Raw genomic sequence first — 18,287 nt, 5'->3', positions numbered from 1 at the left:
CTCTCGCCATCCGCATAGAACGACGGGTAGATCTTCGTCACCGGGCTCGTGGAAGAGAGCTCGCATCAACGGTGTTTCCCTGCTCCGCATCGCAACCATCTCCCTCCTCTGGCTCAGAGACTGAGCCCATGCAGCTGGGAGGGATTCGCATCTCGACTAAGGAGAGGGAACGGAGGATCACCAACCGCCTGTGCCTCTATTGCGGAGTTGCTGGACATTTTGTTAATTCATGTCCAGTAAAAGCCAGAGCTCATCAGTAAGCGGAGGGCTACAGGTGAGCGCAACTACTCAAGTCTCTCCATCAAAATCCTGTACTACTTTGTCGGTCCATCTACGCTGGACCGGTTCGGGTGCTACATGTAGTGCCTTGATAGACTCTGGGGCTGAGGGCTGTTTCATGGACGAAGCATGGGTTCGGAAACATGACATTCCTTTCAGAGAGTTAGAGAAGCCTACGCCCATGTTCGCCTTAGATGGTAGTCATCTTCCCAGTATCAGATTTGAGACACTACCTTTAACCCTCACAGTATCTGGTAACCACAGTGAGACTATTTCTTTTTTGATTTTTCGTTCACCGTTTACACCTGTTGTTTTGGGTCATCCCTGGCTAGTATGTCATAATCCTTCTATTAATTGGTCTAGTAATTCTATCCTATCCTGGAACGTTTCTTGTCATGTGAAGTGTTTAATGTCTGCCATCCCTCCCGTTTCTTCTGTCCCTACTTCTCAGGAGGAACCTGGCGATTTGACAGGAGTGCCGGAGGAATATCATGATCTGCGCACGGTCTTCAGTCGGTCCCGAGCCAACTCCCTTCCTCCTCACCGGTCGTATGATTGTAGTATTGATCTCCTTCCGGGGACCACTCCTCCTCGGGGTAGACTATACTCTCTGTCGGCTCCCGAACGTAAGGCTCTCGAGGATTATTTGTCTGTGTCTCTTGACGCCGGTACCATAGTGCCTTCTTCCTCTCCGGCCGGGGCGGGGTTCTTTTTTGTTAAGAAGAAGGACGGTACTCTGCGCCCTGCATGGATTATCGAGGGCTGAATGACATAACGGTTAAGAATCGTTATCCGCTTCCCCTTATGTCATCAGCCTTCGAGATTCTGCAGGGAGCCAGGTGCTTTACTAAGTTGGACCTTCGTAACGCTTACCATCTCGTGCGCATCAGAGAGGGGGACGAGTGGAAAACGGCGTTTAACACTCCGTTAGGGCATTTTGAGTACCGGGTTCTGCCGTTTGGTCTCGCCAATGCGCCAGCTGTTTTTCAGGCATTAGTTAATGATGTTCTGAGAGACATGCTGAACATCTTTGTTTTTGTCTATCTTGACGATATCCTGATTTTTTCTCCGTCACTCGAGATTCATGTTCAGCACGTTCGACGTGTTCTACAGTGCCTTTTAGAGAATTGTCTCTACGTAAAGGCTGAGAAGTGCTCTTTTCATGTCTCCTCCGTTACTTTTCTCGGTTCCGTTATTTCCGCTGAAGGCATTCAGATGGATTCCGCTAAGGTCCAAGCTGTCAGTGATTGGCCCGTTCCAAGGTCACGTGTCGAGTTGCAGCGCTTTTTAGGTTTCGCTAATTTCTATCGGCGTTTCATTCGTAATTTCGGTCAAGTTGCTGCCCCTCTCACAGCTCTTACTTCTGTCAAGACGTGTTTTAAGTGGTCCGGTTCCGCCCAGGGAGCTTTTGATCTTCTAAAAGAACGTTTTACGTCCGCTCCTATCCTCGTTACTCCTGACGTCACTAGACAATTCATTGTCGAGGTTGACGCTTCAGAGGTAGGCGTGGGAGCCATTCTATCCCAGCGCTTCCAGTCTGACGATAAGGTTCATCCTTGCGCTTATTTTTCTCATCGCCTGTCGCCATCTGAGCGCAACTATGATGTGGGTAACCGTGAACTGCTCGCCATCCGCTTAGCCCTAGGCGAATGGCGACAGTGGTTGGAGGGGGCGACCGTTCCTTTTGTCGTTTGGACAGACCATAAGAACCTTGAGTACATCCGTTCTGCCAAACGACTTAATGCCCGTCAAGCTCGTTGGGCGTTGTTTTTCGCTCGTTTCGAGTTTGTGATTTCTTACCGTCCGGGTAGCAAGAACACCAAGCCTGATGCCTTATCCCGTCTGTTTAGTTCTTCTGTGGCTTCTACTGATCCCGAGGGGATTCTTCCTTATGGGCGTGTTGTCGGGTTAACAGTCTGGGGAATTGAAAGACAGGTTAAGCAAGCACTCACGCACACTGCGTCGCCGCGCGCTTGTCCTAGTAACCTCCTTTTCGTTCCTGTTTCCACTCGTCTGGCTGTTCTTCAGTGGGCTCACTCTGCCAAGTTAGCTGGTCATCCCGGTGTTCGAGGCACTCTTGCGTCTATTCGCCAGCGCTTTTGGTGGCCGACTCAGGAGCGTGACACGCGCCGTTTCGTGGCTGCTTGTTCGGACTGCGCGCAGACTAAGTCGGGTAACTCTCCTCCTGCCGGTCGTCTCAGACCGCTCCCCATTCCTTCTCGACCATGGTCTCACATCGCCCTAGACTTCATTACCGGTCTGCCTTTGTCTGCGGGGAAGACTGTGATTCTTACGGTTGTCGATAGGTTCTCTAAGGCGGCACATTTCATTCCCTCGCTAAACTTCCTTCCGCTAAGGAGACGGCACAAATCATTATCGAGAATGTATTCAGAATTCATGGCCTCCCGTTAGACGCCGTTTCAGACAGAGGCCCGCAATTCACGTCACAGTTTTGGAGGGAGTTCTGTCGTTTGATTGGTGCGTCCGTCAGTCTCTCTTCCGGGTTTCATCCCCAGTCTAACGGTCAAGCAGAGAGGGCCAATCAGACGATTGGTCGCATACTACGCAGCCTTTCTTTCAGAAACCCTGCGTCTTGGGCAGAACAGCTCCCCTGGGCAGAATACGCTCACAATTCGCTTCCTTCGTCTGCTACCGGGTTATCTCCGTTTCAGAGTAGTCTGGGTTACCAGCCTCCTCTGTTCTCATCCCAGCTTGCCGAGTCCAGCGTTCCCTCCGCTCAAGCGTTTGTCCAACGTTGTGAGCGCACCTGGAGGAGGGTGAGGTCTGCACTTTGCCGTTACAGGGCACAGACTGTGAGAGCCGCCAATAAACACAGGATTAAGAGTCCAAGGTATTGTTGCGGCCAGAGAGTGTGGCTTTCCACTCGCAACCTTCCTCTTACGACAGCTTCTCGTAAGTTGACTCCGCGGTTCATTGGTCCGTTCCGTGTCTCCCAGGTCGTCAATCCTGTCGCTGTGCGACTGCTTCTTCCGCGACATCTTCGTCGCGTCCATCCTGTCTTCCATGTCTCCTGTGTCAAGCCCTTTCTTCGCACTCCCGTTCGTCTTCCCTCCCCCCTCCCGTCCTTGTCGAGAGCGCACCTATTTACAAGGTACATAAGATCATGGACATGCGTTCTCGGGGACGGGGTCACCAATACTTAGTGGATTGGGAGGGTTACGGTCCTGAGGAGAGGAGTTGGGTTCCGTCTCGGGACGTGCTGGACCGTTCACTCATTGATGATTTCCTCCGTTGCCGCCAGGATTCCTCCTCGAGTGCGCCAGGAGGCGCTCGGTGAGTGGGGGGTACTGTCATGTTTTGTCATTGATTATCATGCCTTGTCCCTGTTCTTCTCCTTCTATTCGTTTCCCTCTGCTGGTCTTATTAGGTTCTTTCCCTCTTTCTATCCCTCTCTCTCCCCCTCCCTCTCTCACTCTCCCGCTCTCTCTTCTCTCTATCGTTCCGTTCCTGCTCCCAGCTGTTCCTATTCCCCTAATCAATCATTTAGTCTTCCCACACCTGTTCCCGATCCTTTTCCCTGATTAGAGTCCCTATTTCTCTCCTTGTTATTCGTTTCTGCCCTGTCGGTTCCTTGTCTAGAATTCACCGTGCTGTGTTTGTGCATCGCCCTGTCGTGTCGTGTTTTCCTCAGATGCTGCGTGGTGAGCAGGTGTCTGAGTCTGTTTGGTTCAAGTGCCTTCCCGAGGCAACCTGCTGTTCACCTGCTGTTCAAGATCGAGTCTCCAGTTTGTCCTCGTCATTTCGAGTGAAAGTTGTGTTTTTTGATTGTATTTACTTTACTGGATTAAAGACTCTGTTTTCGCCAAGTCGCTTTTGGGTCCTCTTTCACCTGCATGACAGTTAAACAGGCAAAGATGACCTAAAACCAATGTTATCCAAGGTAGATGTAATTTATGTTGTGGGTATCCACCAATTCTTTGTGGCTAGATAGCTAGCCGGTTAGCCCTATTGACTTACTATGGACTTCACTGAACCATCTTCCAGCCAGAACAACAATGGCAGTAGAAATGAAACAAGATATACACAAAGCAACCGTTTTACTTCATAACTATCAGCTAGCTAAATGTGAATCATAATATTCTAGCTTACCAGATATTTAACAGGCAAAAATGACCTAATAATAATATTAATATATAATATATCTCTACAGTACTTCACCAATCTGGGCTTTATGGTAGAGTGGCCAGATGGAAGCAACTCCTGAGAAAAAGGCACATGACTCTGAGATTGTAAGGCAAAATATTATGTTGCCAGAGACAAAAATGTAACTCTTCGCTATGTCTGGAGAAAACCAGGCACAGCTCATCACCCTTCTAACACCATCCCAATGGTGGTGGCAGCATAATGCTATGGGGATGATTTTCAGCGGCAGGGACTGGGAAACTGGTAAGGATAGAGGGAACAATGAATGGAGCAAAATACAAGCAAAGTCTTGACGATAACCTGCTTCATAGTGTAAATGACCTCCAACAGGACAATGACCCCGAGCATAGAGCCAATGCAACACTGAAATGGCTTCAGATCAAGAATGTGAATGTCCTTGAGTGGCCCCATAGCTCAGACTTGAATCCCATTGAAAATCTGTGGAAAGACTTGAAGACTGCTGTTGACCGCCGCTCCCCATCTAACTTAACAGAGCTTGAGAAAATCTGCAAGGAAGAATGGGAGAAAATCACCAAATCCAGATGTGCAAAGCTGATACAGACGACTCAAAGCAGTAATCAAAGCTATAGGTGCTTCTACAAAGTGTTGACTCAAGGGTGTGAATACTTATGTAAATGAGATATTTCTGTATTTTACTTTCAATACATTTGCTAAAATGTCTAAAAACACGTTTAAATTTTGTCATGATGGGTTATTGTGTTTAGATGGGTGAGAAAATATACTTAATCAATGTTGAATTTAGGCTTTAACACAAGAAAATGTAAGATAAGTCAAGGGGTATGAATACTTTCTAAAGGCACATCCCACTAGGCAAGAACTGGTTGAATCAGCATTGTCATTTCAATAACAAAAACATCTACTGTATGTGATAATGTTGAATCAACGTGAAAAATGGATTGGATTTGTAAAAAGTCATCAACGTAAGGGAATTTTGTCTTTCACGCAACTTTGAACCTAAATCCAATGTCATGGTGATCTTTCTTGTTGAATCCACGTGACTTGACGGTGAACTGATGTCTGTGACCATATATTATTGTTTTTAACAACCACCTTTTCCTTTTGATGTCTCTTTTGATCTTAGCTATCAGGACCAAGATCAAGGAGGTGAGACGGGAAGGCATGGACCGCAAGGTAATTCTGCAGAAGAGGAAGAAGCCATTGAAACTGGGAAACCTAAAGAAGAATGACCTAAAAAAGCTGGTTCTGTACCTGAAGAATGGAGCCGACTGCCCTTGCCAGCAGTTGGATAACTTGGGCAACACTTACCTGATCATGGGGCGCAAGGTGGACACGCAGTTCCTCCTGACGGGCATCCACAAGTGGGACAAGTCCAGCAAAGAGTTCAAAAAGGCCATCAAGAAACTCAAGACCCACAAGTGTCCAGCTTTCGAGAATGTCTTTAAATAATCAGACCCAACTTTTTTAGAAGCATCTCATCATCATGATACACAAGAACTTGCACAACCAGCCATCCACATTTTGTTTTTGTTCATATATCTATATAAACTGTATATCTTTCTATATTTACAGTCCTGCTTTACATTTTTCCACCATCCATTTTGCAGTGGAGCGTTGTGATCATTGAGACCTCCTGCTATAGTGGTTTCCCGTTATCTGAAAAAGTTAATGACACTGCACCCTCTTCCTCCTCTATTGAAACCATTTCCACTTCGTGTATGTAGATACTTGTGTTACACACTCCCTGAATGTGCAGTAAAAATACAACAATTCAGTGAGTTCTGCTGAAGTGGATGGACTTGCTTCACTTGCTCTGAACATGGATAAGTAGATCATAGAATCATCAATTAGATCACATTGAATAGATTAGACAGAATCAATAATAACGTGTATTTTAGCTTTAAAAGCCACATCATAGAGAAGGCATGGATAGGGTCATTGAATAACTTATTGACCATATTATGATAGCGTGCCTTCAACTGATTGTCTCATCAAAATAATGACTGCACTACAGTTGATATTAAGAATGTCGTCCTCTTTTCAGTTGCCTCATTTGTTTGACATTTTCGTTGACTTTAACAAATATATAGAAATGTCAATCCAATCAATTCCAGTACATCAACTGCATCACCTGAGTGTAAATACCTTTTGCCTAATGGTACAGTATATGAATTGTACTGTGTGCTAAACTCTGTATGTTATAATGCATGCATTGTTCGGTGTTTCAATTCTCTTGAGTGGCCACTCTGGTATAGAATAATTAAATAAATCCCTTGTATTTGTATATGATGTCAGATAATATTTGACCAAAAGTTTTCTTATTGTTTTTTGTTAATGCAGTCTTCAATTGCTGTCCCTCCAGATTGATGTTTATTAAGTTTGTGACAACTTTGAAAGTGCATATAGTTGCTTGACAAATATGTATTTTTAATTGTTTTGTTCAGTATTGATGGTACATCTTAGCACTATCACATTAAATTACAGATTGTTTTATGGCTGCAGTGCATTGCTGCCCGTTATGTACATACACATTTTACATAAATATAGAAAACAATGACATGTTGTCTGGAATGCTCTTTCCATTTCAGATTGTGTGACCTAAACCATTTTTGTGGAGATATTACTCCCAGTACTGCTTGCTCTCAAGCAGTTAAAGCTGGAATGAAGTATCAAGTGTGGCTTGTATTTCAATGATACCCACAGCTTATACTCATACAACACAGTAAGAAAATGGGAAAGCACTGTAACGGCTGTTGGAAGGAGTGGAGGACCAAGGTGCAGCGTGGTACGTGTTCATCTTTATTATCTGAACTGAACACTGATTAACGAAAAGAAACCCGAAGAGAACGAAGAAGACCGAAATAGTTCTGTCTGGTGCAGAAAGACACAAAACAGAAAACAACTACCCACACCACACAGGTGGGAATAGGCTACCTAAGTATGGTTCTCAATCAGAGATAACGATAGACAGCTGCCTCGGATTGAGAACCACACCTGGCCAAACACACAGAAATAGAAAACATAGAACCCACAACATAGAATGCCCACCCCAACTCACGCCCTGACCAAACCAAAATAGAGACATAAAAGGATCTCTAAGGTCAGGGCGTGACAACCACATACATGCCACAGTACTATACAGTTTAATTTTTGGAATATCAGCTTCCTCCGTGTAATGTCTATAATGATTTTCAAACCTCCAAACTATTTGCACATGATGAGAATTCTTGGCTATGCTTGTACAGCTTGAGATTTTTTCAGTTCTAAGATTTAAACATACAGTGGATATCACCCATCTTGGATTTTTTCATATTGTTGCGTTACAAAGTGGGATTTAAATAGATTTAATTGTGATTTATTTTGTCATTGATCTACACAAAATACTCCATAATGTCAAATTGAAAAGAAAAGGAAAAAAATGTACAAAAAACTTATAAATGAAGTATATTCTTTGCATAAATAATCACCCCCTTTGCTTAGGCAAAACTAAATTAGTTCAGGACTACAGCAGTAGCCACGAAACCCCACTCAGACACACTCCAGGGAAAAACCACCTGCTAAACATGAACTAATGAAAACGAAACCCAAACTCACTGACAGTTTAACGAACAATAATCCCGCACAAAACCCCAAAGGAAATGTCGAGATAAATACCCCCCCTAATTAACCAAAATGAAACCAGGTGAAACACAAAACAGACATAACCAAAAGAAAAGGAAAAAGGATTGGTGGCAGCTAGTAGACCGGTGACGACGACCGCCGAGCGCCGCCGCCCGCACAGGGAGAGGAACATTTGACTTAACAAATCACATAATTTACATGGACTCCCTCACTGTGTAAAATAATAGGGGTTGGCATGATTTTTGAATGACTACCCCTTCCTCTGTCCCCCATACATACAGCATATATATATATAAGGTCCTTCATTCAATTATTGCATTTCAAGCAAAGATTCAACTACAAAGACCAGGGAGCTTTTCGAAAGCCTCAAAAAATGGCAGTGATTGGTAGATGGGCAACAATAACAAATCAGACATTGAATATCTCTTTAGCATGTTCAAGTTAAGAATTATGCTGTGGGTGATGTATTAAACCACCCAGACACATCAAAGGTACAGTCAATCTTCTGAACTGAGCTGCAGGACAGGAATGAAACTGCTCAGGGATGTCACCACGAGCCCATTGGTGATTTTAAAATGGCTACATAGTTCAATGGCTGGGAGAGGAATTCACATTTCAGCAGGACAATAACGTATAACACAAGGCCAAATCTACATTGGTTGCTTACCAAGACAGTGAACGTTCCAGTGAGTGGCCAAGTTACAATTTGGACTTAAATGTGCTTTAAAATCTATGGCAATACTTGGAAATTGCTGTCTTGCCATGATCCCCAACACCTTGACAGAATTTTGAAAAACAATAAAGGGCAAACATTGCACAGTCCAGGTGTGCAAAGCTCTTAGAGACTTACCTAATAAGACATGCAGCTGGAATTGCTGCTAAAGGTGTTTCTAACATGTATTGACTCTAACATGTATTGGTGAATTCTTATCTAATGAAGGTACTGTATATTAGCATTTTATTTGTCATTAATCTTGTAAAAAAACATATTTCACTTTGACATTACAGAGTGTTTTGTGTAGTGTTGACAAATGAGAATTAAATACATTTTCTTCACAATAAAATGTGAAGAAATCCAAGTGGGGTGAATACTTCTGATAGGTACTGTATATGTAGAACACGGTACAATCTAGACCTTCCAAAGGGCTCTGCTCCGTGGCGACCTGAGGCTTGTGTGTTTGCCGTTTTGTTAAAGTATTCACAGGGCCATAAACAACATTTCCCCACGGGATGGTAAAGTAATTATCTCATCTTAAAGAACTGACACAAACCTGAGCCCTCACACATACTGTATGCACCATGTACGCAATGGGTTAACATACTGAGCTTTAGTTTTAATGCTAATGCTGACCTAATTGTCAGGGATTTGCAGTTTCCGTATAATTAGTTCCACTTCATGAGGAGGACCTCAGTTATCGCTGGCAGCGATGTATGAAGAGACTTTTAGCATTGACACGGCTCTTAAGAGTGGCCTAGCAGTCTTATCTTCAAATAAGTGTGAAGTCTTAACGTTCAGTCAACTTTAATATGATGTGATGCACGTTATCTGATGCAGTAAAGACAGAAACAGGAGATCCTATGCCAGACAGAATAACTTGTGGGAGTTCAAAGTCAGTCTTCATCATGGCATGCAGGACTGTCTTGGCTGTCAAACAGATTGGAGTTGTTCTTGGTGGAGCCATTTTTACATCTCCATATTTATAGAAAGAATTGATCTATCATGCGTGCTGTTTTGATTTATTTTCGTGAGACCTTGTTTTTCAAAGTATACAGATTCTTGTCTCTTCCACTAACATTCAGTGTGGTTTCACAGGCTGTTGGTTGCCTAGCATGTTGTGTATATTATACAAAATCAATTGAGATATACATCATTAACAACTCATGTTGACGGTGAAATGCTGAGGGAATAAAGCAACACTGTCTAATCAATTGTCAAAATGAAATTATTTGTTTGCAGAAGATTGTGCAGATTTGGCATGTTTCCCGTGGTGCACAAGGTTTTAAAATGGGCGAGATCATTCCACTCCACACTGGAACAATAACATAACGTCTTTACACATACGCACTACACTGTCAATATAAAAACAAGAAAATAAAAGTATGGAAATGCATGCGCTCTATTGTAAGTCGCTCTGGATAAGGGCGTCTGCTAAATGACTAAAATGTCAATGTTATCGTCACGCTAAGACGTGACATGGGTTAGATGAGTCTTACAGATACGTCCGCTGTGAAATAAATAAACGGCTGGGGAAGAATGTATTTTTCATGGTATGGAATTGTTCCGTTTAGAAAGGTGCCCAGGCTGCACATTTGGGAGACAATCTGCCCTCCTCGCCACATCTGTACCCTTATGGTAATTACTATCTGTAGTTGTCAGGATGCATCTCCACATTAACTGGAGGAAACTGTCAAGTGTTATTTAGACTTTTTTTGGCAGCAAATGGGTCGTTGTAAACGAAGAGTGTTTTCTCTTTTCTTTACCATGGCTGAGCCTGCAGGTTTTTAAAAGTAAGGCAGTTTGTTCTCTGTTCTTAATCCACGTATGTGCCTTCAAAGACATCAAAACCATTCCTCGAACTCCAGTAAAAAACATTCTTTGTGTTTAATGGTATAGCTGTATTCTCTTGTTTTATGGAGCCCCATCAGTAACCAACAACATAAAAGGGTCATTTTAGGTGTTTGGAGTAGGCACCCATCCATGATATAAGCAGCCATAAAATAAACTACACCAAGACATGTGAGACAAGAGAGGGAATCATGCTGAACGGTAAATCATGCACATGACTTCCACAGTACTTACATTTCAAATACATTTTGGTTATTAATTTGGTATATATTTAGTTTTTTCACAAATGTTCAAGTGTGTATTAAAACACATACAGTTGAAGTTGGAAGTTTACATACACCTTAGCCAAATACATTTAAACTCAGTTTCACAATCCCTGACATTTAATCGTAGTAAAAATTCCCTGTTAGGTCAGTTAGGATCACCACCTTATTTTTAGAATGTGAAATGTCAGAATAAATAGTAGAGAGAATTACTTAATTCAGATTTTTTTTTTCATCACATTCCTAGTGGGTCAGAAGTTTACATACACTCAATCCCATAGAAATGTTGTGGGCAGAACTGAAAAAGCGTGTGCGAGCCAGGAGGCCTACAGACCTGACTCAGTTACACCAGCTCAGGCAGAAGGAATGGGCCAAAATTCTCCCAACTTACTGTGGGAAGTTTGTGGAAGGATTCCTGAAACGTTTGACCCAAGTTGAAAAATGTAAAGGCAATGCGACCAAATACTAATTGGGGTCAGGGCTTTGTGATGGCCACTCCAATACTTTGACTTTGTTGTCCTTAATTAAACGATTTTGCCACAACTTTGGAAGGTATGCTTGGAGTCATTGTCCATTTGGAAGACCCATTTGCGACCAAGCTTTAACTTCCTGACTGATGTCTTGAGATGTTGCTTCAATATATCCACATAATTTTCCTACCTCATGATGCTATCTATTTTGTGAAGTGCACCAGTCCCTCCTGCAGCAAAGCACCCCCACAACATGATGCTGCCATCACCGTGCTTCACGTTTGGGATGGTGTTCTTCAGGTTGCAAGCCTCCCCCTTTCTCCTCCAAACATGACAATGGTGATTACGGCCAAACAGTTCTTTTTTTTGTTTCATCAGACCAGAGGACATTTCTCCAATTTTTTAAATATTTGTCCCCATGTTTAGTTGCAAACCGTAGTCTGACTTTTTTCTATGGCGGTTTTGGAGCAGTGGCTTCTTCCTTGCTGAGAGGCCTTTCAGGTTATGTCGATATTTTACGACTCATTTTACTGTGGATATAGATACTTTTGTACCTGTTTCCTCCAGCATCTTCACAAGGTCCTTTGTTGTTGTTCTGGGATTGATTTGCACTTTTTGCACCAAAGTATGTTCATCTCCAGGAGACAGAACACGTCCCCTTCCTGAGTGATATGACGGCTGCGTGGTCCCATGGTGTTTATAATATTGTTTGTAGAGATGAACGTGGTACCTTCAGGCATTTGGAAATTGCTCCCAAGGATGAACCAGACTTGTGGAGGTCTACAAATTGTTTTCTGAGGTCTTGGCTGATTTCTTTTGATCTTCCCAAGATCTCAAGCAAAGAGGCACTGTTTGAAGGTAGGCTTTGAAATACATCCACAGGTACACAACCAATTGACTCAAATTATGTCAATTAGCCTATCAGAAGCTTCTAAAGCCATGACATAATTTTCTGGAATTTTCCAAGCTGTTTAAAGACACGGTCAACTTAGTGTATGTAAACTTCTGACCCACTGGAATTGTGATACAGTGAATTATAAGTGAAATAATTTGTCTGTAAACAATTGTAGATGTAGGAAAGTAGATGTCCTAACCGACTTGCCAAAACTATTATTTGTTAACAAGAAATGTGTGGAGTGGTTGAAAAACAGGTTTTAATGACTCCAACCTAAGTGTAGGTAATCTTCCGACTTCAACTGTATGTGAATTGAGTTTGTTTGTATATCCCAACTCTTCCTGAGACACCCTCAGAGAGTGGGGTCACAGGCAGCCATTTTAAATGGCAACCTTGAAGCAATTAGGATTAAGTGCCTTGCTCTAAGGGAAAATAGACACATTTTTCACCTTGTCAACTCTAGGATTCGAACTAGCGGCCTTTGGGTTACTTGCCCAATCTACCTGCCGCCCAGTAAGCTTTTGGTGTTCTTTTCTTGCAGTTGAACAACCCCTTTTTACAGCCATGAACCGACCGTATACAATATACATGTTCCAATGAACAATGAAGCTTCAACAGAGGTGGTCTGCTCTCCGCTGTGTACTCTGCTTTGCCCATCTGGCATGCAAACCTCTCACCAGAACCATGTTGCACAATCCAAAACATTGTCATACAAACACAATGTAATAGATATGTAACAGGTAGTATCTGTATCCTAGTTTCAAACAGCTATTGTGATGTTGTTTTCCTGGGATTGTCTACAGCATTCTAAAATGGGAGGAATAGGTTAATACAGGCTGCATTTGGGTCCAGGCATAGAATTCTTGGAATGGAGTAAATTTGGCAGATCATTCATATTAATTTCACTTCTTTTGACCAACTCAGGCCTCCAAGGCACTTTCTTTTCTGGACTTGTAATAGTTTTAAATGTTTCCTTGTTGTTCTCAGAAACATCTAATCGTGCCTTTAAACTTCTGCATTTGCTCAAGCAGACAGCAACGAATGACCCTCTGTTAAAACACGGGAGGTGTTTCTCTCAAACATGAGGCTAGCATTTGAGATGGTTCACAGCGAGAAGGGGGATGTTGAAGCAAACTCACTGCACCAACTGCCATGTGTTTTTGAGTAATAGCCGTTCAGTTTAAGAGTATGATGTCATGGTAGGTTTGCTGTTCCAGTAACTATATTCCTTCATTCCATTCTGTTTCTGCTCTCTCACATGATAGGATTCCCGACATACATGAAAGATTGTTACATTGCCATGTCATTTACAGGGAAGAAAATATTAGCAGTAAAAATATAAAACATTAGGTCAGTGTAAGCTACACACTCCACCCCTCCAGTTGAAGTTAAAATGGTTGGCTCTGAAGAATCTGTATCCTCATGAAGTAAAACATTAGCACTGTAAAGTTTGATTAATTTATAGACATTTACATTTACATTTAAGTCATTTAGCAGACGCTCTTATCCAGAGCGACTTACAAATTGGTGCATTCACCTTATGACATCCAGTGGAACAACCACTTTACAATAGAGCATCTAAATATTTTAAGGGGGAGGGGGGGTGAGAAGGATTACTTTATCCTATCCTAGGTATTCCTTAAAGAGGTGGGGTTTCAGGTGTCTCCGGAAGGTGGTGATTGACTCCGCTGTCCTGGCGTCGTGAGGGAGTTTGTTCCACCATTGGGGAGCCAGAGCAGCGAACAGTTTTGACTGAGCTGAGCGGGAACTGTACTTCCTCAGTGGTAGGGAGGCGAGCAGGCCAGAGGTGGATGAACGCAGTGCCCTTATTTGGGTGTAGGGCCTGATCAGAGCCTGGAGGTACTGAGGTGCCGTTCCCCTCACAGCTCCGTAGGCAAGCACCATGGTCTTGTAGCGGATGCGAGCTTCAACTGGAAGCCAGTGGAGAGAGCGGAGGAGCGGGGTGACGTGAGAGAACTTGGGAAGGTTGAACACTAGACGGGCTGCGGCGTTCTGGATGAGTTGTAGGGGTTTAATGGCACAGGCAGGGAGCCCAGCCAACAGCGAGTTGCAGTAATCCAGACGGGAGATGACAAGTGCCTGGATTAGGACCTGCGCCGCTTCCTGTGTGAGGCAGGGTCGTACTCTGCGGATGTTGTAGAGCATGAACCTACAGGAACGGGCCACCGCCTTGATGTTAGTTGAGAACGACAGTTTGTTGTCCAGGATCACGCCAAGGTTCTTAGCGCTCTGGGAGGAGGACACAATGGAGTTGTCAACCGTGATGGCGAGATCATGGAACGGGCAGTCCTTCCCCGGGAGGAAGAGCAGCTCCGTCTTGCCGGTTCAGCTTGAGGTGGTGATCCGTCATCCACACTGATATGTCTGCCAGACATGCAGAGATGCGATTCGCCACCTGGTCATCAGAAGGGGGAAAGGAGAAGATTAATTGTGTGTCGTCTGCATAGCAATGATAGGAGAGACCATGTGAGGTTATGACAGAGCCAAGTGACTTGGTGTATAGCGAGAATAGGAGAGGGCCTAGAACAGAGCCCTGGGGGACACCAGTGGTGAGAGCGCGTGGTGAGGAGACAGATTCTCGCCACGCCACCTGGTAGGAGCGACCTGTCAGGTAGGACGCAATCCAAGCGTGGGCCGCGCCGGAGATGCCCAACTCGGAGAGGGTGGAGAGGAGGATCTGATGGTTCACAGTATCGAAGGCAGCCGATAGGTCTAGAAGGATAAGAGCAGAGGAGAGAGAGTTAGCTTTAGCGGTGCGGAGCGCCTCCGTGATACAGAGAAGAGCAGTCTCAGTTGAATGACTAGTCTTGAAACCTGACTGATTTGGATCAAGAAGGTCAGTCTGAGAGAGATAGCGGGAGAGCTGACCAAGGACGGCACGTTCAAGAGTTTTGGAGAGAAAAGAAAGAAGGGATACTGGTCTGTAGTTGTTGACATCGGAGGGATCGAGTGTAGGTTTTTTCAGAAGGGGTGCAACTCTCGCTCTCTTGAAGACGGAAGGGACGTAGCCAGCGGTCAGGGATAAGTTGATGAGCGAGGTGAGGTAAGGAGAAGGTCTCCGGAAATGGTCTGGAGAAGAGAGGAGGGGATAGGGTCGAGCGGGCAGGTTGTTGGGCGGCCGGCCGTCACAAGACGCGAGATTTCATCTGGAGAGAGAGGGGAGAAAGAGGTCAGAGCACAGGGTAGGGCAGTGTGAGCAGAACCAGCGGTGTTGTTTGACTTAGCAAACGAGGATCGGATGTCGTCGATCTTCTTTTCAAAATGGTTGACGAAGTCATCTGCAGAGAGGGAGGAGGGGGGGGGGAGGGGGAGGAGGATTCAGGAGGGAGGAGAATGTGGCAAAGAGCTTCCTAGGGTTAGAGGCAGATGCTTGGAATTTAGAGTGGTAGAAAGTGGCTTTAGCAGCAGAGACAGAGGAGGAAAATGTAGAGAGGAGGGAGTGAAAGGATGCCAGGTCCGCAGGGAGGCGAGTTTTCCTCCATTTCCGCTCGGCCTTCCGGAGCCCTGTTCTGTGAGCTCGCATTGAGTCGTCAAGCCACGGAGCGGGAGGGGAGGACCGAGCCGGCCTGGAAGATAGGGGACATAGAGAGTCAAAGGATGCAGAAAGGGAGGAGAGGAGGGTTGAGGAGGCAGAATCAGGAGATAGGTTGGAGAAGGTTTGAGCAGAGGGAAGAGATGATAGGATGGAAGAGGAGAGAGTAGCGGGGGAGAGAGAGCGAAGGTTGGGACGGCGCGATACCATCCGAGTAGGGGCAGTGTGGGAAGTGTTGGATGAGAGCGAGAGGGAAAAGGATACAAGGTAGTGGTCGGAGACTTGGAGGGGAGTTGCAATGAGGTTAGTGGAAGAACAGCATCTAGTAAAGATGAGGTCGAGCGTATTGCCTGCCTTGTGAGTAGGGGGGAAGGTGAGAGGGTGAGGTCAAAAGAGGAGAGGAGTGGAAAGAAGGAGGCAGAGAGGAATGAGTCAAAGGTAGACGTGGGGAGGTTAAAGTCGCCCAGAACTGTGAGAGGTGAGCCGTCCTCAGGAAAGGAGCTTATCAAGGCATCAAGCTCATTGATGAACTCTCCGAGGGGACCTGGAGGGCGATAAATGATAAGGATGTTAAGCTTGAAAGGGCTGGTAACTGTGACAGCATGAAATTCAAAGGAGGCGATAGACAGATGGGTAAGGGGAGAAAGAGAGAATGACCACATGGGAGAGATAAGGATCCCTATGCCACCACCCCGCTGACCAGAAGCTCTCGGGGTGTGCGAGAACACGTGGGCGGACGAAGAGAGAGCAGTAGGAGTAGCAGTGTTATCTGTGGTGATCCATGTTTCTGTCAGTGCCAAGAAGTCGAGGGACTGGAGGGAGGCATAGGCTGAGATGAACTCTGCCTTGTTGGCTGCAGATCGGCAGTTCCAGAGGCTACCGGAGACCTGGAACTCCACGTGGGTCGTGCGCGCTGGGACCACCAGATTAGGGTGGCAGCGGCCACGCGGTGTGGAGCGTTTGTATGGTCTGTGCAGAGAGGAGAGAACAGGGATAGACAGACACATAGTTGACAGGCTACAGAAGAGGCTACGCTAATGCAAGGAGATTGGATATAGAACTCCTATTTGTCAGCTTTCAACATGAAGTTACCTGTAACAAACTCTCAGTGATTATTTTCCTCACTGTCACCGAGCACTGGGCAAGGCAAATGCAAATAAGCACCTCTGAGTAAAGTGCGGTGATGCCAATGTCAACCCAGTCATTTTATTTTTGGAAGCTCTTCTATATTTGTCACCAGTGTGACCAACCACCCCCAAAATTCCAGACGGACTTGTTCAAATATTTGGGTAAAAATACGAGACTGAATCATTTGTCAGTGAAAAGTGCGTCAAACCTGTCTAAACTACAGCAATGAAAATCGGAATAATGCCTTTGGAGCTGCAGTGTCAGATGGCATGTTGTTGATGGGAGATTCTATTGATGTAATTGTGTGCAAATGTAATAGCCTGGTCCCAGATCTGTTTACGCAATTTTTTTATTCCTCTGGATGCCAGTCTATTTCTTCTCCATTGTCACTCCTTGTCACTCATTGTCACTCCTTGTCATGTGTTTGGCATGACAATTCCATTAGGAGTTTGCAAGAGAGCAGAAACAGACTGGTATCCAGGCTTCAAATGTAAACATTGCTGCAGCCAACGTGACTCAAGACCTAGACTTGAGTCTAGCACACCTGAGTGTGTATTGTCTTCAATGACCACTGATCTGAAAAGGACTGGGTATGTTGAGGCAATGTAGGCAAAACTCAATTCTGATAGCTGTAGCATATTACATAGCAGGTGATATAATTCAAGGATCACTTTTGTATTGTGGAATCTGAAATCTTTTATTTTTCAAAAAGTAATTTATTCCAAGTAGGCATGTTCATTTTACACACTAGATAAAATAATTTCTTCACATTTTGCAATATGACTTTTTGTGTTCAGGGACACAGCAGACACTTTGACCACACCACGCCTTACATACAGACAGTTATTTGGGATGACATTAGACCATGCAGCCCACATGAAGTTGATGAATGCAGCTAGATGTAGAAGACATGTTTATAATCTCCTATAAGTCTTCTATGTTTTGTCCAGAGAGCACAGTAGCCACATGAGGAAATTCATTACTTTCAAGCAGCCTACCCCATGTTGACATCATAAAGTTCAGTTATTGCTCTAATGTGTTCCGCAGCTTTGCATGTCAACAATTTTAAGGGAATTTCCTAAACAATCTTCCAACAGAGAAACCACCAACAGCTGTTGCATAATGGGGTGAGCAGAGCCATCTTACATCTTTATTGATACTAAATGTAATACTCGTACTAAAAGTGAAGATAAAAAAGGGCATTTTTATGGGAGTAGTTCGATGTGCAGTCTCATTCATCCGTAACTTACTTTGCATATATTTCCTGTTTCCATAAATTAGTGCTGATTTAGATCCATGTATGTGTCTCAAATTGCACCATATTACATATTTAGTGCACTACTTTTAACCAGGGAGGCTGTGTACTAAA

General features: G+C 44.4%; 1 protein-coding gene across 1 annotated transcript in view; it reads left to right on the top strand.

Moving 5' to 3' along the window:
• Positions 1-6,981, top strand: part of LOC124036506 (secreted frizzled-related protein 1-like) — a 31,641-nt gene extending 24,660 nt beyond the window's left edge. Inside the window, exon 3 of the mRNA XM_046351176.1 lies at positions 5,546-6,981. Within this exon, the coding sequence (XP_046207132.1) occupies positions 5,546-5,871 (326 nt within the window). The 3' untranslated portion in view covers positions 5,872-6,981. The remainder of the gene's footprint in view (positions 1-5,545) is intronic.
• Positions 6,982-18,287: the final 11,306 nt, after the last annotated feature.

The sequence above is a fragment of the Oncorhynchus gorbuscha genome, linkage group LG05 (assembly GCF_021184085.1).
Source record: "Oncorhynchus gorbuscha isolate QuinsamMale2020 ecotype Even-year linkage group LG05, OgorEven_v1.0, whole genome shotgun sequence".
Lineage (NCBI taxonomy): Eukaryota > Metazoa > Chordata > Actinopteri > Salmoniformes > Salmonidae > Oncorhynchus > Oncorhynchus gorbuscha.
Note: the sequence above shows the minus strand (reverse complement) of the source record. Positions and strands in the feature narration are given on the sequence as shown.